At 36.4% G+C, this 22,350-nt stretch overlaps 1 protein-coding gene across 2 annotated transcripts in view; it reads right to left on the bottom strand.

Moving 5' to 3' along the window:
• The window catches only part of fstl5 (follistatin-like 5), a 186,477-nt gene that overhangs the window by 116,284 nt on the left and 47,843 nt on the right, over positions 1–22,350 (bottom strand). For both annotated transcript variants that reach the window (XM_017307175.2, XM_008421086.3), the window contains exon 4: positions 5,544–5,792. In XM_017307175.2, coding sequence (XP_017162664.2) covers positions 5,544–5,792 — 249 coding nt within the window. The remainder of the gene's footprint in view (positions 1–5,543; positions 5,793–22,350) is intronic.

Below are 22,350 nucleotides of genomic sequence, written 5' to 3'. Positions count from 1 at the left end.
ACAACTCGAAACACTTCTTAATTTTAATCTATATGTAAAAAAAATGTTCAAAACTTTATTATTTTTTTCCACTTCTAGAAATTTTTTTTGGTCTATCAGTTAAAATCCCCCAAACAGCATATTGAAGTTTGTGGCTGTCAGTAAACTTAAAATTCAATCGGCTGGAATACTTTTCCAAGACATTATAGTTTCACGAATATAACTATTTCATAACAGAATATCTTAAACCATAAAACAAACATCAAATAAGTATATTGAAATTAAAAGCAAATTTGTCTAAAGTAGCAATGTCATTCCTCTAATATTACAATCCACATTCTTCTGTCTTAAACACACAACTTTGTGGAAAACTGAAGGGATTTTTCTCATCTAAAAGATCAAAAAAGTATGAATTCAACCAATTAAATTTACTATTGTATTAAGGCTGTACCTTAACGACAAGAGATCACAAAATATTAGTGAGTGATAATATGCTGCTGCGGCTTTTGTTTAGCCAACCTATAGGAAATATGGGTAGAATTGTGGCAGTCAGCACAGCATTAGAGGAGCGGGTCATCCATCTGGGGCTGACAGTTCATTTAAAAACAGCCTGTGGTTGTAAAACTCAATCAGTTTAAAGCTACTTTAACACACAATGGTCCTTCTGCAGCTGTCACAAAAGGCATCAGTTCACAGGAAGTACCTCAGTTCCCGAAGACAAAAACTAACATGACATGATAACATTACAATGTCTTTAGATTGTTGGCTCATTAAAAGGGTTCTACTGAAATCAATGACATAATGTCATTCGGATCAGGTATGCTGGACAAAGAATACTGTATATTCTGAGCAACCAGAGCAGGACCGGGGCTGTCAAACAACGGTGCTTCATAATTTATAACCCAGTCACTACAATACCGTTATGCTGTGTTAACGTTGTGCTGCTGAGGGCCAGGAGGTGTGTAGCTGCCAGTCAATCTAATTATAAAAACTCTTATTTCAAATAAATGTGATATATATATATATATATATATATATATATATTTAAAGTGCATTTTAAATGACTATATGCCTATATATATATATTTTTTTTTTTTTTTTTTTTTCTGTGCATTTGGTAGAGGTAGGCATATAGTCATTTAAAATGCACTTTAAATTAAGAATATCCCCAGTCACCGTGTTTGTGAATGGTCATATCAGAGTAGACCACTGTACTCAAATCCCAGTACCTGCTGTCACCTTATTCTAAATTTCATATTATGTCCGCCATAAAAGACGTGAACAAAATTGGAGAGTGGAATGTGCCAACTGGTGTTGTCAACACTACCTTGGACACCCTTTAAAGCCAGAAAATGAGATAAGTGTAGTTGCTACTTGCAAGCTTCTGCACAGTTCTTGAGGCAGCAGTGAAAGTACGACATTTATTGTAACCAATTAAATTTAATATTCTTTCCGCTGAATAAGAGTTCACTCTACCTGAAAGAGGGAATGGTAAAACAACACACTTTAAAGGTGAATCTAATGGGGAAACAATACGAAGGGATAGGAATATGGCAAAAAAGGATTATAGTGTGTCCAACTTGTTAACTTTGGTGCAATATTTAAGGTGCATTCACACCAGTTCTGCTCAGTTCACTTTAATCCAACTCTAGTTTGTGTCCAAGAAAGTCTGGTTCGTTTAGGGAGGTGTTATTGTCCAATCAAACTTTGATGCGGAACAAAAAAGCAAATTTTGGTCCGATTACAAACCAAGTTCTCAGTTCGATTGAAGTGAATTCTGGTGTGGTTTGAACACATCTGAGTCTGAATGCCAAGAAGACCGGAGATAGACTCCAAAGGCAAAGACCAGAGGCCACTGAGATTTGACACAGTGCAGTATGAAAGAGAACCGTAGTATCTGAAAATGTAACAAATGTTGCTATTTTGGATCTCAATCAAACAAAGTTTACTGGACTACTAGATGTGTAGCAGTCCCTGCCATCCACAGACAGAAGGAGATTTCAGTTCCTTGGTATGAAACGCACTGTTTTGGGTTCTCTAGAGAGTGTTAATATGGATTGTAAAACGAGGATGCTGAGTAAAAATGTTTTACTATGACAAGGCTTCTAGTTGGACCATGAAGTGAAAAACCAAACTTTACCTCCACTGGAAGGGAGGTAAAGTATCTCCACTGGACATTCCAGTGGAGATACATGTCCTGGAATAAGAAGAAAGTTTGAAATTGTGACACCGAAAAAATAAAATAAAATAAAATTAAGAATAGACAGAAAAAAGTTTGGTTGTAGTTCTAAACACATTGTCCTTTTACTTCTTTCTCTCCCGTTTTGCTACAGCATCCACTATAATTAATATGGATATGGCCAACTATGCAACTTAAGTTGTGTCATTATGCAGTGATTTTTACAACAGGAAATAGCTACTTCTATTGTCAAGAATCTTTAACTCTTTAAGGAGTTACAGCTTGTGCACAACATTTCACTTTATGTATTGCTCTAGATTATCAATTCATCGCTTTGGTGGAAAATTACGAATCATGACTATAATCATTATAGTCATGATTCGTCTTCAGCTTTAAACGCAGCACTACCTGAACAACTTTACTAAAGGATCATTTTTAGACAAACCAGTTGCATTTGAAAGTAATATCCTGGAAAAACTACTTTCCTCAATATTACTGTGAAATGCTTCGTGGTCAGCAACCGATTCTACGGAGTATTTACCGTCTGACCAGAACACAGAGGACCCAGATTTTTGCCGGGGTAAGGGGCCACAGTTGCCCATAAATAGCTCAAATCTACAAATACTTCAGATCCCTTCGAAAAATGCTTAAAACTGCCTAACAGTAAATGTACCTCAAAATGCATTAATCCACACAGCAGAAACCACTTTAGGACTACTGCAGAAGATGAGATCTGCATTCCTCCTTTTCCACCACTCTAAGGGGTTCAGCCAATCAGCACCAAGGAAAATGAATGGCCTTTATTTCACTTAGTAATTTTATTGTTTAGGCTCTATTACTTTTGCTTAATTATTCATTCCTTTTGACTTACATAGGTCTTTTTGTGGATAGAAATTTCAGCAGCTATGTGATTTTGAGAAAATCTTTGTTCCCCTGTGTAAAGCTTTAAGCTTTTAGAAAAATATGGTAATCATAGATTTATTTATTTTTACGCTTTTAAACTTGAAGCCTACAGCAGAGATTTCAAATCAACCAGAGGGGGATAAAACTGCTCTCTCCCTTGAGTGCTCCTCCATTGAATAATTGATTACATATCAGTCACAGCGAAAAGAAAACCTGGCGAGACTGAGCAAGGAATGAAATGGAGAAAAAAAGAAGTTGTGTATCTTTTAGTCCTCCTTTGGCTCCCGTTGATCTAATATTGATTGCCTGACATTGGTCAAATATCCCATTCTGCATCTTGAATACCGGGTGTAGGAAAGGAGGGAAGAGGCAGTCTGACAGGACAAGGTGCAGGAGAAAGGCTGATTACAACCATCACTCACCAGGGTATCATTGATCTCCAAGCCTTTTTCTGTGATTGAGAAGACTCACCGGCTCCGATTGTTAACACTAGCTTTACTTGCATTGGATTCTTTTTTTTTTACACCCTTAATGTATGTCATCTCATGTGGCACCTTCTAGATCGTTTATTGCGGTGGGAATTTATTATATTCTAAATTGTACTGACAGCTTTTATGCCTCAACAAAGGATTTTGTGCAAATGTTTTTTTAGTTTGATGTGTTGCTTTGTTGTGGCAACCACAGAAGGTTTCATGTGAGACAATATATAGATCTAAGAGAGCCCCTCTCCCTATATTCTATGAATTTACTTTTCAAAGTTAACAAGTAAACAGGAAAACTGAAAAAAAAACTTGCTACATTATGCATTTGCTCTCTGTGAGTGTTTTGTTGCTTTTCTCTTTGCCCAGAATGGAACAGCAATGTCAGGAGCGCTTATTTCAATGATGTCTTGGATCACAAGAATGAAGAAGAGCCTCATTTCATGGGACTTGGAATAATTGCAGTGTTTATACACAAACCGTGGTGTAGCACAGCCAGGCTTCTCTAGGGAAATATGAACAATGTAGAACCATGGCCTAGCCCCTACTTTTAAACAGAGTTGTGCATTTCAAACAGAGCTGCTATTTTCAGATTGTGTGCTTTATTCTCAATGTTGCAACATCTACGCTGTGTTAAAGGAGCGTTGTTTTGCCAGTAAATTACAGTCTGGGTACTGCCGTGTCCTCTTTGTTGCTGATACGCCAAACAAGTTCTGCAAGTGTTGATGTGCTTTTACTGTGATTACCAAAGATGCAATAAAACTCACGAGAAGATGACAGTTTTCTTTGACAACATTCTCAGTAAGAAAGTGCTTTAAATGTGAATGTAAAATCAGCACTGTGTTGCTTTAAAATATGTAAATAACCTAATCAATCGGAATGTGCCAGTCGCTCTGTCATATACTTGGTAAAACTTGTCTTGCTGTTATATGTAGAGGGTCAGCTTTGCTTTGGCTAGCTAAGTTGAAATAAAGCAAAGTACCCTAATAATGTCACTGTAAATGTAGATCTTATTTTAGAAATCTATAATCCCTACTAGGTTACTATGCTAAAGTAACTATGTCTCCTGAAGCTACATGTTTTGCTTGTACTGTTCAGTAACGACATTTGTCCAGCGCAGATCTAGTTGGACCATGATGCACAGAGAAATATTTGCCCTCCACACAGATTGTAATTTTCATCTAAATGGCAATTTTGTAAATGAGGACAAATACAGTTTACACAAGGAGTAAGGACTGAAATCATCAATATTTACTCAAGTTTTCTACAGCAAATAATACATAGTGCAGACATCCATGGACATTTCTGGCTGTAGGTGGGTGGGGTTGACCTTAAACTTGTTTAGGGCACCAAAATGGTTAGAACCGGCTCTGAATTGCTACATTGATCCACAACTTTCCTCACATTACTGTGATGCTGGTCTGTGGTTCACCTGATTCTAGGGAGTATGTATTATTTAACATGTATTCATACAGCTGCCCATAAATACCTAAAATCCACAAATACTTGAGATGGGTATAGATGTGCCTTTTAATTGTTCAAACACTAAATATACCTTAATATGCACCAATATGCAAAGTGTAAAATGTCTTAGTATTACCACAGAATCTAATATCTACAGTCTTGCTTAACTCTTTGGGGTAAATTACCGTCAAGGTTGATTGGCTGCTTAGCAGACGCCAGCCAATGACCAATTAGCATTGTGCCTAGTATTCCAATTTCACAACCTGCATTTTCTGACGAGCATTTTAGATATGCTCTACAAATAAATTCAATAGTAGAAAAAATTTACTTTCCACAGAAAATTCTATGAATAGTGACCCACAAAGAGGCGGGGGTCCAATGCAATAATAATAAAAAAAACACTTCAAATGTATTGTCTTTTTCTCACCATAAACTCAAAAAATGCAGATCCCTAATTTTCCAGAGCCAATTTCAATGGCCTTACAATAAAAGCTCAACTAAACGATCCATCACCAAAGGAAGATCACACAGTCACTTACCTTTGTAGAAGCACTCCTCGCTGTGCATGATGGTAATCCTGTGTCCTCGGAGACAGGAGGCCCGGTGGAGCTCGCAGTGGTTCTGGTACAGCTTTCCATCTGAACCACACACTGGTTTGTAGTGTGGTTTGCAACGATCCAAACACCTGCACTCCCCTTGGTCAGTCTCATGGTTGATCACACAATGGCGTCCCAAGCCACAGTATTTATGCTCACATGGACCCGGATAGCTGCTGTGTCCCATAAAACCTAGAGAGAGCACACAACGGGAGAAAATGAATCCATTTATGTTTGATGTATTTATGCATCTGCCAGAATAGATGGAAAACCCTGGATTAAAGCTTCTATTTTCAGATGAATGTAATTTGTTAAATTCACAATGCTGCTTGACAGAAAAGCACTATCAGCACTGGAAGGTTTATTTCTCACCAGACCACCAGTAAGTCACATGCATAAATAATGCAAAAAATTCAATCTAAACTGTCCACTAAAAGGTACAAAAAATGTATTATTTGGAGATACAAAGGCACCACTGAAATGATTTGTGTTTCTTTTACTAACTTGAATTTAACATTCATTTGCAGAGAAAACAACCTTTGTGTGATAATGATTTTTGCTACAGTAGCGCAGATTGTTCTTTTTATGACAATTTTGGTGGTTTAATGACTATTTCAAAGACTTTTACTGGTGAGTCAAAATGGAATAACACATTTTATTTGAACACATGCCAAAAAAGAAAAGAAATAAACCCCATACAACGGTGATAAATTCTATCTTCAACTTTCCAGACATGGCCTTGCACCTAAAAGCTCCATATCTGATGTATTCAAAGCATTTTATTTCATGAAAATTGCCAGGCAGTCACATAAAAACAGATGCAACCCATTTTTGCCTCTCCATGGACAATTAAAAAGAAGATAAAGCCTTTTCAAAATATCTCAAGAGTTAATATTTTCTATAATAATGTAGATCTAAACATTTACTGGCTGGAATAAACCAGATTCCAAATCTTAAACACAGTGGTTGACTGCAAGAATTATTACATGCTTTAATAATTTTGCCTTTAATGCAGGAGTGGATGGACAATGTAAAAATAGATAAAATCTTTGGAAACTGGAAAGTGAAAAATGTGAAATAGTAGGGTTTTTTTCTAATTGGAGACTACAAGAAAGGTAAGCTGGGAACCTGGCAGGTATGACAAACAAACCACATTTACTTACTAAAGGAAATGAGCCCCCCTCCAGCCCTGACCATCACCCACCCCAAAATTTGAATTGTTTAAGATGCACAGGCTTGTGGAGTAATTCTGTTAAAGATTTCATGATTTTGTGAAATTGTGACAAAAAGAGGTGAAAAGCAACATAACTACATATTGAGTAGGGCTGTAGTGATACAATAATCTCATGATACAATACGATAGACGGTATTCTGTTAACGATACGATATATATTGCAATATTCGGCAAACGATACAATTTAGTACACTTTTGTGATTTTCTGAAAGATTTTAGAGGGACAGAGTGATTTTGGTGATATTTTGTGACTGTTATAAAGTTGGATTGAATTAATTTAACTAAAAACTGATTAAAAGCACCAACTACACAATACCTGGCTCTGGTTGGACACAGACTTAAAGTCGACAGCTGGACAAAATGAATCAAAGATGTGGTGAGAAAACATGTTTCTTTTAATTGAAACAGTCCAAACTGTAGCTTACATGCATTTGTAAAGTAAATAAAGTGCACCAAGTACCTGCTCTGAATAGTTTGATACCTTTTTAACCTTCACTTAACATCTGAAGGAATCACTCTAAGCCTGATGACCTAATCACTCTCCCGGCGAAGAAAGCAGTGAGTGAGCAAGGAGACAGTTGGATGTTACGATACTTGCGGATGAATATCGATTTTTTTTTCTAGGACAGAAAATATCGATATATATCGCAACATTGATATTATTGCATTGATATTATTGCACAGCCCTAATATTGAGAAACTGTGGAAAAAAATATTAAATTGTGCAAAATGGTCCAATGGCAGAATCCTATATTCTACAAGTAGCATAATAACATTTAAAAATTTCTATGCAGCAATTCAATAAGCAATACCTTTAAAGCTCTGCTGACTTTCTTATAGTGTAACGTTAATTTGGAACCAAAGAAGCTCGTTTTTAGCAACTTCAGAGTCAATGTGCATATCTGAGTCATTTTCCTGCTTCTGCTTCATGACGCCTTAGACTGAAGCCTTATTTAAACAACAGGAACATGCACCCATTTATACAATCAAAGCTCTTCTGTGCATCATACAGGTGCTTAAAACAGGACAGTGCCATAAAACGGTGCATAAGCTTCCCCTGCCAACGTCACTTACTCCTCAAATGTTAATTTATGCCCTGTAATCTGCATTTGAATGAACACTTCAGACTGAATGACCTGAGTGGGAGTAATGTGTCCCAGGGAGAAACTAACATATCTGGAAACAAAGCGATCCTTTGAAAAACAGCGAGGACAGAAACCTTGAAGATTTTATTCAACTTAAAGGTAGAGGCATAGAAGAATAGCAGAAAGATGAGCAGAGTTGGTGGTAAAGCAGGTGTGGTGATAAAGTTATCACCGTCTTTAAAATGACTTCATTTCTGGGGCAGTGAGGGTAATTTCTCTCATAAATATTCTATGAGGGGTTCTTTCCAGAAATGTTTTTATTCTGCTGTGGTCTGTGGACTTTTTGATCTGTATAAACACCAACAAGTCTTGACAGGCATCAGTTTAGTTCACACACCGTAAACCAGCTTTTCACACTTACGACAGTTCTTTTGACTATCCTTAAAGAGTCAAGAGATACGTTGGAAACAGAAAAAGAAAATACTGTTAGGTTTTACTGTTGCATGTTGATCAAAAGGTTATGAAAGGAGGAAAAATTTGTGTTAGATTTAATGTGTGAATACTCATTAACAACTTTTACATTACATTAATTGTATTCAAGTGGTTTTAAATGCACTTTTCAAATGTTGCTTTTCAGAAAACCTTATCCAAATACATGTGCAAATACACATTAAGGTCCGTCCATATGTGTTCATGGACACATTAAATAAAGAACAAAGAAGAAGCTGGAAGACATTTAGACAAACCAGAATCTGCATCTGTCTGTCATTTTTTATTTTTATCTATAAAAAACAGGTCAGACACCACATGCACAATGTCTGAGAGTAGGTGTTTGTGCATATTATGACTTTAAGTGTTTATTCTCACTGTGTAAGTTTAGAAACTTTGACTTAAAATGTGTTTTATTACTCTGAACTGCATAGGGGTGGCTCAACATCACAGTTCTTTCATGACCAAAATCATATAAATGAACCTGGATTTATTTGTTTATGTATTTATTTTGGCTATAGAACTATTTACAAAATGTGTAGTAAGAATGTTTGTCCCTTTTTCCAAGACAACTTTCAATGTCTGGAAGACAAAAACACACAACCATGCCAAATCACGTCTGCCAACAGGATTGTAACAGGAGGATTACACGTGAGCGCAATTACAAATGTAGTCTAAATAAACCACTTTTCAGTCAACATTTCACACTGGTTTCATTTTACGACAGATGGAAGCATTTAAATTTGAAAATGAGATGAGCAGATGTTGGTGGTAGTTCAGACAATTTTTTTAGCAAACTCAACGACAGAATAAAATTGATACCCAAAAATGGCGTAGTCAATACACTAATTTATGACCGGCATTATCAAGATGTATTTTTTAAACTTTAAAACAAATTTTGAAAAATAAACCAAAATGATTTCATGTTAGAATGTTGAACTTGGTTCCTATTGTACAGATTAGAATAATTTTAACCAATCTGAGCTGAAATTAGAATTAGTTCTTGCTGTTAGTTAACAAATTAGTTAGCAAATTTTCAGACTAAAAAAATGTCACTGGCAGTTCAGGCTTTTTAAAGGTCGGTGATCAGCCAACTGCGGTGCATCACTACAGACACAGGTCACAAAATGTTTTCAATGATTCTTTAATGTCTGGCGTTAAATCTGGAGATTTTTTGTGGCTGAACAATTTAATTATCAAATATTTTAGTGTGCATTTTTGCTAAGAATAAATAAAAAAATTATGCTTGCAACAAATGTAACTGTAAAAAAATTTAGCAAACAGAAATTCAGCAAAGTGCTGTACAGCAAGCAAAGTAAAACAATAAAACAGCAGCAATTAGATAAATGGGTATAAATGTTTTTGTGTAACAAAAGCAGGGAAGGCAAACATAATATGAGCAATAACCATGAAAACTATTTTTAAAATAAATGAAAAGAAAAACTAATATTTCCAATCATTCTCACTAAAACAATGAAAATAAACAATTGTATAAACAATAAAAACACAATAATAAGATTAAATTATTATATAAAACTGTAAGTTTTACACAATCTTTACACGCACACATCTTCAATGATTTGTCAAAACGCATGAAAAATGTTTCAGAAAAACATTTGAGAGCCTTTTATCCATCAATACAAAATGCTCAAAAACAGAGCTTGTACTTTCCAGTCAGATATGAGGGCAAACAAAGCGACTTAAACTGTCTCAATCACATTGCCAACATCTCCCCAAACACAGTCCTGCCTTATCCTCCAGCAATCACAGAGGATTTAGACGAGATACGAGTCTGAATGCTGTGACCTGATTTGAGTCAGTCAATTTGCTAGTTTATTAATTCCCCGTTGTGCCATAGCGTAATGATTATTCAGTGAATTTGTGCTGCACAGCCAGGCATCCTCTGCCACCAGCAGGGTCAGCAAAGGGCGCAGTGATTTGTTGTCAGCATGCACATCCAGCTGTCTGCTCAGCTGACACCAGATACTAACGAGGAATGGTGGACAGTCCGGCATTTAGTGCTAAAACTGGTATTTTTCAAATTACAGACTAATTTTTTAATGTAGTCATCAAAGTTTTACAGACACAGCTCACCAGGGCACAGAGAAGAAAAATAGACAGTTGCTTCAGAGTGGCTAATATTGAATAGTGTAGATCTGAAAGTTGTAGATTGTGTGCATTTCTCTTAAAGCTGAAGAATGTAAAAAAATGTAAAATAAGAAAAAGGTTTTTCACAACTGTCGTTTTGTCCTGACACTTATATGAGACATAATCTGTGAAAAGTTTGAGCTCCTGCACCTCCTCCAGGCTACTGCCGTTTGAAGAAATGGACCTCAAAATTGGCCAATCAGAGCTGTCACTGAACTTGTGTAAGCGCTGCTCAATGTGCTGATGGAGAAGCAACTTATCGTTACAGGAAAAGCTTTTACCTGCCGTCATTGGTGGCCATGCTAACTAACCTTAGCAGTTGTAGCAGACTATGCTGCAGTGAACCAGCTGCAAAAATTAATCAACAGCGCTAAAATCCTCGTCCAGGCTCTGATTGGTTGTTTTTAATACCAGGTGTAAGCAGAAGAGCTATTGTTTATTGGGGGTTTTTTTTTTACATTCTGCAGCATTAAAGCAACATTATGTAAAATGTTTAAAAGTATTTAAGAAATTAAATACTTTTTGTTTTAAAATAAATTTTAAAAAAAGTATTTTTTGTGACAAAGCTGCCACAAACTTTGGACTTCTGACAACTCAATTCTGCGACTGTGAAAAACCTCTGTGTCATTTTCAACAACAGTTTAGACAAATTGCCCGTGCAGTTAGCTTTTATCATCTATGCTTTCTAACTAAAATCAAGCCTTTTTTAAGCTTCTGTGACCTGCAGAAGTCTGTTCTTGCTCTTTTCAGTAACACAATTGACAAATGCAACAGTTTCGATGTCAGTGTCCCCCCGTCATCAGAGTCACCTCCAACTTGTTCAGAACGCAAGTTTTCAACTCACTCCCAGACAGGACCACGCTACACTTGTTTTATTTTAACTACACTGGCTTTCCCATCAGTTTTAGAATGAATTTTAAACTTGTATTTGTTTTTAAAGCTCCCTTTCATTTATCAGAGTTGTTGAATTGCTTTATTCACACCAGGTCCTTGAGGTCAGACAGTCAACATTTACTTATAGTTTCACAGACAAAAGTACATACGTCAAAGTGACAGGTGTTTGGTTGTGGCTGTATTGATCTATAACTGAACTTTGGCTTTTTTATTATTATTTTATTTGGAAATAAGGATTTCCATCACATTCATTAATTACAGTTTTAGCCATTCAAGATCATAGATAAGGATGGAAGCAGAAAATCAGTGATTTTGTCCATGTTGTCTTTTTGATATTTTCTTATACAGACTATTTCTTATTTTGGTTGTGAACAACAGCAAAAATGAACAGAATGTAACAAAGCCAGACAGCACACCACCCCAAACAATAAAAACAATAATTACAAAAAGGGCAATATCACATAATTTACAAGCACAATCAAATGAAGTCAGATCTGATTGTTTTTTGTAAATATACTCAGTCCATTTGGTAGAGATCTTTTTTTTTTTTTCAACTTGGAGGAATGTCTTTTCCATAACATAAATATGATAGGCAGACTTTTAATATTTAAAAGTGTTACTCCTGTTTTGTTCGACCTTGTTTATTCTATTTTGTTTTATGTATCAGAAATCAGCCAAGTATCAGCCAAAAAGCAAGTTTTGGGTTTTAACTGCGTGTATGTAAAATATCTGATATGCACAACGATAAAAGTATCTCACTTCAGCAAATTGTCCCCTCCAGTATTTTTATCCATATGCACCGTATTCCTAACCCCCATTAAGTTCATGATTTATGGGCGCGACTTCCGCCGCAAACCGGAACCGCCATTTGTTTACATGTTAGCAACTCGCTAACCGGCTTTCTCGAGGTTTTTAAGCTATAAAATATGTGGGAACATCAGCTATCACAGCTTAGATGCGGCAGTACTGTTTTACCGCAACCTACAGCTATTGCGGGGAGGGATGGTGACTTGAAGAAATGGCCGCAAATAACCCGCACTAGCATATTTAGCTACTTCACTGACTCAGTTGCTTCAGATACGGATTTACTTCCATTGGCTTTTTGTCCACACAATGAAATGAGCACACAACACACTTTGGGTTCCCTGTTTAAGTTTAGAAGTTTTAGCCAAATCCTTTTTGTTTCCTTATCTGTCGGTAGATGATGAAAACTACCGCTTATCACAGAAACTCTACCTTTTTGTTTTGGGAGCACATTCAAAACAAACTTGCTGCTGCAGCCACAAATTAAACTTGGTCTGGTTATTAGAGTACAGATAGAACATCACAACAGTTACCTGAGCTCCACCAGGGCATCTTAGACACTTTACAGCGGCAAGTTCCTCTCTATAACAGGTTAATGTGTGATTCGGTTCGGTTCTAGTCCGGCGGCGGGAGATTATCCATATTACGGTCTGCAGCGCGGCAGCTGCGGTCATTTCTCCGCTGATTTGCAGCGACACTCAGCAACGGAGAACCTCGAGGTTCTGGTTCTGATGGACTAAATAAACCCAGATTTTTTTTATTGTGTCTTATAGAAATGTATTAGTGATAAAACACACTTGCTGCAACCACTTAATTAAAATATATTTTTTAAATCAAATAGAGACTAAAATTCGCATCGTACCATGAAAATATTATGTAGTTCTGCTGTTTTACACTGTCAACACAAAACTGCAGCTCAAACCTGACCAACTTCACTGTTTTTCTCTTCTTTATTACTGTCAGCTGTGTTCCTGTCGCTCCCTGTAACTAAACTCATTTACGACCCTCTGTACTGATCATCTCTCAGATAGCAGACGGCATGTCCGTATACAAGTTTTACAAAATATTGTACAATAACCGAACAGACCCATAATACTCACCACTGTCTATTTACTGAAGTGACCCTCTCTGTTTTCACAGAATGGTATGATCCATAACCTGTTTGCTACCAGACGCAACGCTACCGGAGTAGATGCGACGTCGGCAGTATATTTTGCTAAAGACTGAAAAAGACGTTATAACTTAACGCAAAACTTGTAGCACAGAACCGCGGACGTCTAATAAGATCAACTTCGTCACGCATTGGAAGAACAGCAGGAGGATTTTCGCAAGACCACGGAGGCGAAGAAACAAACATCTGGCTCCTTCAAACATAAACTCGTTTTACGTTTATATGAGCGTAAGAACAATCATCTACATTACTGGAGGCCAACCAACCGAGCTCGACTCCATGAGAAGAGGCTTTTTAGCACACAGAAGCAGGCTGATAGTTTAGGTGTGTGCTTCTTTTTTATTGACGGTTAGCTAGCAACGTTTTGGTGTGCATTACTGCAGCATGTCAACGTGCTTTTATTCTCAAAAACAATGCTTTGTGAACTATGTATTAAACATTAGAGTCCTCTACTTATTGACATGGGAATATATCATCCTGGTATAAAAATAACTTTTAGTCAGGCTCAGCAAAGAGCATTGGGGTTCTAACATCATTTTGAAGAAAGTAATTCCTTGATGCATTTACACATAATGTAAAAATACATCAGATATACTTTAACATGGCCAACACAATTTAAAGATGAATATAAAACTTATCATCTTGAAAGAAACATTTCAAAAGCATGTTGTATGAAGCCTTTAAAAATACAACTCGATAACTACAGTTTTCATTCTGTATCTGAATGCCCACATCCACTTAGGCAACATGTTGCCAGAATTTTGTGAAATCTTTTTGACATGTACAAGATTCTTTTTCTGTCATGTTTTTCTCTCCTTCTCTAAATGGAGACTGTTGGACTTGCATTTATCTGATCTTTTCCATCACAACTACTCTAAATCCTCAGAGAGAGAAGAGTGTAGTAAACAACACTTGAGGTTCTGGTTTCACTCAGTTCACCAAGTTAAACTGGCTATCAAATAAGAAACGGAGATTAAAAAAAAAATTTGAATCAGCAACTAAAATAATGCTGCATTCAAGTAATGTCATTTTCTCACAACTGCAATTCACATTTAGATATTAATACTTGGTTTCTTTAATTGGGATGTTATATTTTAAGTTGATAGTCTTCTGATGTTAAACAGTATTTTTAATTCAATCTTTTGTCATGCTATGTTACATACATAATATAAGTATTATGTAATCAAAGCAATACTCCAGGAATTTGTTGAGAGAAAAACATGACAAAAGATATGAAGCTTAAAAAAGTAGATTTTACTTTTCCGTCAGCAATGGTAACAGAGGTGTTGCATTAGCTTTTGAAACAATCTTTTTTCACTTTACCATCTGGTAATTGCAGCAGTGTGACAACACCTTCACTCCTGGTGGCATAAACAACTCTTGAACAATTTATGAAAATCTATTTGAGGCATGAGCTCTTTCAGCCCTTTGAAGCGGAGCAACACACTTTGTTTGAAACATTGATGATGTTGCTTCCACCCCAGTGAGCTTCTATAGTGCACTCTTCCACTAAAATCCAGGATAAAAACCTTTAAACTTGAGTCTGTTCTTGGCTTTCCATTTTTGGAAGTCTTTAATAATTTTTATACAGTAAAACGTGAACTAGAAATAAAGCAACCAGATGTCAAACCACTGCAGTTACTATGTTAACATATAAAATAATGTTCGGTTAAGTATTTAAAGTTAAGCTGTCAGCAAAAAAAAGAAAAGGCTAAGAAAGTAATGCAATTACAATCATGTGGCTGTTGTAGAAATGAGTAGTAATTGTTTACTTAGAAATTGAAAAGTAGATTTACATACAAAGGGCATCTGAATTGCAATGATTACAAACCACTGGAAAATTATGATTAATTTTGGCATGCAAATTTGATCAACCCACTGGCAATAGTGCCACATTTGAACAAGAGAGCTGGATTAACATTTTATAACCAAAGTATATCCCATGTGTCTGGAAGTCCACAATGTGATCTATGTGGCTGCGGTTTTTTTGAATTCAGTATTTTTATAAAGCACATTAAACACCTGTCATTACTGTATGAATCATGGCATTCCTTTTACATGCTAACCTTTTAACACAGAGTACAAATCAGTAGTACTTCTGCTGCTGGTATTAGACATGTAGGATGGGTTGAGCTTACTAATAAATCATCTTGTAGTTCGTTGAAAACACAAGTGACAGCAGGTGGGTAGATTTTGCAAAATGCAGAATTTAAATGCCTTCAAGTCATCAAGCCTTCAAAACAGACAAAAATGAAAGATTGTCCAACAACTCTAACAAAAAATAAACTGCCATGAAGATTCGCTGCAAAAATGAATCAAAACTTTATAAATTAACTATCCACGGAATATCGTTTAGCTTGTCAATTTTTCAGAAAGATGAATAGCTGCATCCCAGCTGTCTTCTTCATTGCTTAATAAAACATCTCCCTTGTACAGATTCTCATACTACTTTGATTTACAACTTTAAATCACAGATAATTAATTTGGCAGTTTAATCATTTATCTATTGGGAAAACAGACACTTGTGTAGATTAAACATAGTGACAAATCTCCTTGAGCACCTCTGCATGCAACAAAGATAGTTTTATTTATGTTTCATACATATGTGCAAAAGCAGTAAAAGGCATCAGCCAATCAGGTCTGAAATATAGAGAAGTAAAACTTTGTAACGATAGATGTCAAGCTGTAGTGAACCAAAGAAACAAGTCAAAAAGTAATGCATTACTTCCAGCCTCCGACGGCGTATATGTGTGTGTGTCGATCCCTGGATCACAGCATGTGTGAGAGAGAGGATGAGAGCACCTGGCAGCCACTTGGCAACTCTCCGTCCCATTTCATTTGCTCTCCTAATGACTGTACGTGGGCTCGGCTCTTCTCTCATTCTGTCCACATCAGGACGCAGCACTGAGAGCATTCCCACCAACAGCCCCATTTATCACAGATTGTCGACTAATTGTAAGTACCCCACGCTTCTGACATTACTACTTCACATTACAGTGGGCTGTTTGGTATGCAAACCGCACACAGATGAGCAGCTCGTCTTCCCCTGACTGATTTCCCCGTTCTGTTGCGAGAACAGGTTTATTAGGCGTTTTTAGTGAAGTCTGTACAGTAATTGAGGAAGGAAATTTTAATCAGTTTTACAGTGGAATCTTCCAGCTTTTAAGGTAGAAAAAGGCCACAGTGTTACACTTTTGGGTATGTAGAAACTCTTCCAGTATTAAAGTTAAACATGGATGAATGCAACGTTAGGATTTCAGAATCCAAAAAGTACCAACTCTTAAACAGCTATAATGTTAATCTCCCACTTTTATCAGTTTTGTAGTCAATAAATGAACTTCCACACCACAGGAGCAGCTCAAACCTCCAGATTCTACGTCATATTGTAAGTGGTGTTTCTCCTGAAACTAACATTTCTATTTTAATGTTTTTAGGGACAACTTTTGATATTCTTAGTCACCTCTGTGTCTAACAAGCAAGAGCAATTTGTTCATAAATATTAAATTCACATCTAAAAAACAAGACTAAAAGGTAACACATCGACTTCTTAAACTGCATTTTTTAACCAAACCAGATGGCTGAACCAAATGCAATTTTATTATTAGCATTAACTTCATTAAATGTTGAAGTTTGATTTGTTCAGAGAGGGAGAGCATTCACACCACCATTTGGTCTGCTTCCATCTAACTCCAGTTTGATCATGGAGGTGTGACTCGAACTCTGATGTAAACCATAAAACAAACTGGTCCACCTACAAAGCTCGGTCTTGATTCAGTTTGAATGAACTCTGGCACAGTTTGAACAACAAGTGGACCAGAGAATCAATTTTTTGCAAAGCAATCCTTTACTGTCCTCTCTGATGGTGAAGACAGAGCTGATGTGAATTTTAGTTTTGTGAGGCTGACTGTGATAATTAGGTGTGTAGGTTTGGACTTGTTGCATGTTGAGGGTTTGTTTTCCTGGCAGATTGACTTTGTAGTAGTTTGAAGGTGATGTTTGACCACAAAGACTAATCAGCAGCTCAGGCTGCTGGATGCAATTCTTTGTAATTGATATAGATGGCAGAAATTATGTTAAAAATAAGACAAAACCTTGCACAATTATACCTTGCACAGTATGATTCACACTTTGTGGAAACATATTTGTTTTCACTTATTGTGTTATGGTTTATTAGAGCAAGCACTTTGAACTACATAACATTTACTGGGACAAGGCTATGTTTTACAAGGACTTCATTTTGTGTAATTCTATTTGCTTCATGGCTCTAAAGTAATAGTACAATTCTTCCATTGGAGTTGTGTGGTTGTTTGCTTCAAACTGAGGCTTTCATCTTTCACCCGTTCACAATTTACAAATGACAGAGGCCATTTCCAAAGGCAAGCACATGTCAGCAAGAATTAGGACTTAAACTGAATGGTGAAAACATTAAAGCTCACATTACTCACGTCTAACAAAAAGCAGCAGGAAAGGACTGTTTTCTCACAATGATGAAACACATAAAAGACCATGTCAGATCTCAAAACATGAAAGAAGACAAATCAAAATTCTAGTTGCGTTTTTTTCTTTAATTTGCAGCTATATGCCACACTCCCTGCTGAGTGGAAGCATACACACAAAGACTATGCATGCATAATATTTCACTTGCTTTCTCTGCATGCAAATAGTGAGACTAAACAAGATACAATTAGGAGGTTTTGGAAGCAAAGTGTTAGGAAAACCAAACCCCAACCAGTTCCCCCTCCTCATTTAACCTGTTTCAATTTTATCCCAAACAGTCCTGGATTTGAAGGAGGCTGTCACTGCTCCAAGATGATTAATGGCGGAGTTAGAAAAGCATTTTGGATCAAGACTTCAAAGAAAATATTTAGAATGTATACCAGCAGGGAAATGCACATAACTTTAAAAAGTAACAGTTAGTTTGGACACTACATACAATAAAATAACTGAGTGGATAGCGTGCAGCTCTGGGGGGTAATTTTCATGTTTTGACATCGATGCGGTCCTGCCATTCAGATGAAAGGTGCATTAAAGTTAATGTTGGCTGAAAGCAGGAACCGACCTTCAGGATAATGTTCCTTCCTATGATTACTGCGCTGACCTTCAGATGGAAACGGCAGCGCTCCTATTGCCAAGCCTTCATCATTATCCACTGTAAGTAGCAAGGGTTCATGCAGATCACTACGAATTATTGATGAATCTCAATTAGATTTGTCTCACTCCATTTAATTCTACACATTTAGGATATGGTTTGCCAAAAATTATGCTTATCAACATCCTGGGAGTCATTTATACGCTGGAGCTGAGTGTTGATGGGAATATTGTTGATCCTGTTAAATATGCAGCAGGTTCTGCTTCCTTTGGCAGTCCTGATGATCACCATGACACCCATCACTCACCTTTTTTTTCCCACCCTTGTGTTATTTTCAGATGAGCATTTTAATGTTAACTGAAAGTTCATTAAGCAACCAGAAAACCTGAAAACAAATTGCCTGTCAGAATAGTACACGGCAAAATGGCTCCTAAATGTTATTCTAATGGCCTGGTAGAGTCAGTTTATGAGAACATTAGCATTCTCCTTCATAGCCATCATAAAAACAAACTGTGCAAATGGTGACTGCATGTGTAGGACAAAAAAATTGAAAAGAAGGGTTTCTGTAAGGAAGCTGGAACAGATTATATTTCCCCTTTTCTTAAATTAAGTCTGAAACTTTATAATTCAGTCATTCATATGTAGTAATTTAAAATGCATTTTTTAAAAGTCAAATTATCCAATAATAAAACAAATATCTTAAAAAATGTGTGGTTCTTTGGAAGCCAATGTCTACAAACAAACAAACAAAAAAACATTTGACTTGTTAAAAATGCTGAGTCTTGCTGCTTTTTTATCCTGGCCGACTAATTAGAATTGACTTTTATCAGGACCACAATGCGAGTGCAATTATAACCGGGGAGGAAGATGGACTGCCAATGTGGGAGGCACTAAAGTCTCACCAAGCTAATTCAGAGGCTCAGGATATACTGAAGCTCCATCCATAGGGATACATTTTACAACTTTATCTGGTTTTCTTGTCTCAAACAGGAACTTTGTTGTCTTCCAGTGGGACAAAACGCTGCAGTGAGACTGCTAACTGGAACAAGGGGGGCACACGACATCCATCTTGAGCTCCCCTTACTGGTTACCAGTTACTTCGAGAATTCACTCTTAAATATTTTAAACAGAGCTGTCAGAGCCTTACACATCAACTCGTACTCTCAGAGACTACGGTTAGTTCCTCAGACCCATTTTACAAACTCCAGCTATGAACTATTAATCTGTTACTATGGTGTAGACAGTTTTAATTTGTCTCCATGTGTTTATTTGTCCATCTTATCAAAAGTATAAATATGTTTGTTTTAGGTAGCTTGAGTGCTCTTATGAACAGACAATGTTCTTCAAAACAAGCTTTGCTTTGACCATCTTCATCTATTCCTTCCCAAAACCTGAACTACACTTTTAAGGGTAAGTGGTCAAAGGTTGCAGGTGACTTTCAGGACCACACAGTCCTGCAGGTACCTAAGGAACAAAACCAACAAAGCTACACTTCTGTCCTACTATCCCTTTTAAGATGCCTCATCCCCACATTCCTAAAAAAAAAAAAAACTGTACTCCCTCTTTCTACACTGACTCGAGTCGAACCGTATGAAGACCATTACAAATTAAATTTTGATAATAATGTGTAGTGAGATGGAACAACAGGGAGTCAAATAATTTTGTCTGAGAAAAGCACCGAAACGCTCTGCTCTTTGGTTTAGCTGTGACAAGTTATTAAAATTGTAACCCAGTCCCAGGGGGTAGTGTGCAATTTTAGAATTAATATACAATTTAGAGCTCAATGTTTTTTTCAGCTTTTGAATTATTCATGTGTGTCTGGTATGGACTTGGGTCTGGTGGAGGTAAAATGACTGCAATGCATACAAATTAATGCATTGTGTCAGTGTATTAGAGAAGAGGAGACGACACAGATTAGGAGCACAAACATTATGCGTGGCAGCAAAACAAGAAGCTTGGACTGGTGCAAAGGTTTCACCTCAACGGTGCAGCGCAGTAATAAGAATACTCAAAGATGATAAATGGTTGTTTAAAGGTGGCATGATGAGTCTTTGGGAACATGCAACCAGTGATCTTACTCGTTTTCTCTTCAACTGATTATACTATACACATTCAGTGCATAATATGATTTTCATCAGAAGCAAACTGATGGCTTTTTGCAATAATTTGATTTCTGAGAAAGGCTGAAAACCAGTTTTGTGTCATAAACATAAGAATGGAGCATGCTGCAAAATTAAATTTAAGGAAAAATACTGTTGTTTACTGTTATGGAGATAGGTTAGATTATACTATTCATAAACCAATTCATGGCAAACTACTAGAGAAAAAAATCTACGTTCTTAGGAACTAGTCTCTATTACATAAAAATATGACATTTATGTACATTTCTTTTGATAAATATTTTTTTACAATCAACTGAAAGATAAAAATGTAAGGGAATTTGAAAATAAACTCAAAGAAATACTCTATGAAATCAATAATTATCAGGAATCTGCCTGATAAATGTAATTATTTACATTTATCTCTATTTAAAGATATCTAATAATCTCTTCAAAGATTACTAAAGGAAAAAATGTTTTGTTATAACAAAACCCAAAACACAACCGCCCTGGGCAGTTGCCCATGTCGCCCATATCAGAAACCACCACTGTGTATTATAAACCCAATGAAAAATGGACTCTGCTGCCTTAAGTTTCAATGGAAACCCAATTTCTGAGGTTCTGATTTAATTAAAAGACATTTCTATGTGATCTGGAGACCAAAAGTTAAGATACATGGAGGTCACTCCAAGGCAGAACTTACTGGACTCCACCTCAAGTTTCATTTTTACTTGTTAAAATTCAACTATGAAAAACAAGCTTCCGTTGTTAAATCGGCGCATATTCACAGAAAACATGCTTTCAGTGAGTCTTATTTAACTAAAGTAACATTCCCTCTACCTTCCTTCGTAAAGGCTTACAACCAGAAATATAAAACTATATAATCAATTATCCTAATGTAAGTTATTTTATGCAATGACAAGAACAAATATTTTGGTTTAATGTTCAACATTCCTCTGAACAAAGCAACATTTTATAAACTACTGCACAATTACACTGATTTAATGTAGTCATTTGTCTAGAAAAATATCTTCATCTTTTCTGAATGAGCAGTTGAAAACTTGTTCAACCCTTGCTTTGAACTTTGAATGTTTATGAACCCCAGCTCTGCTTTGCCTTCAGGGATTTGCTGTTCATCTTGGTGTTAATTCAATAACTGACTAGTTGTGTTTTCTGCAGCTCTGCCTGAGTAAATAAGGTCCATTGATTATGTACTCTTATTTTTCTGGTTGATTTCTGTAAGTCTTTACAAAGTGAGGTAGAGGGAATATTGCTTTAGTTAATAGGCTCACTCAAAGCATGTTTGCTGTGAATATGGGAATATTTCTGTTTTGTGAACTCTCATTTATATACCTTTCATTTAGAGAATGACCATCGCTGGATTTTCATACATATGAAATAAGGGCAGGAGATCATTTTAACAAGTTCCGCTGGGTGTTTGATAAAGCTAAAAATCAATCGATCTTCAGGAAATTTCCTTTCAGTAGCAGCCTCGGGTCTTGTTGCAGATTGCATAACAAGCTAAACTTTTGTGGTGCACACTGGGACTCCAATTAGAGCACCCTAGAAAATGGCTCTATTTGTTGGTTTTCTGCATTTCTTCAATCTAGCATTTGGAAAAAGTGTTCTCTTTCAAATAAAGGAAAAATAAATCTATATTTGTCAATCATTATTTTTTTTAATTGCTTCAAATTGAAAAAGCAAAGCAGAAATACTTCTGACCGGGTCGATAGTTTA

The sequence above is a fragment of the Poecilia reticulata genome, chromosome 10 (genome assembly GCF_904066995.2).
Source record: "Poecilia reticulata chromosome 10, P_reticulata-male-v2, whole genome shotgun sequence".
Taxonomy (NCBI): Eukaryota; Metazoa; Chordata; class Actinopteri; order Cyprinodontiformes; family Poeciliidae; genus Poecilia; species Poecilia reticulata.
This window is presented reverse-complemented; position numbering and strand designations above follow the sequence as displayed.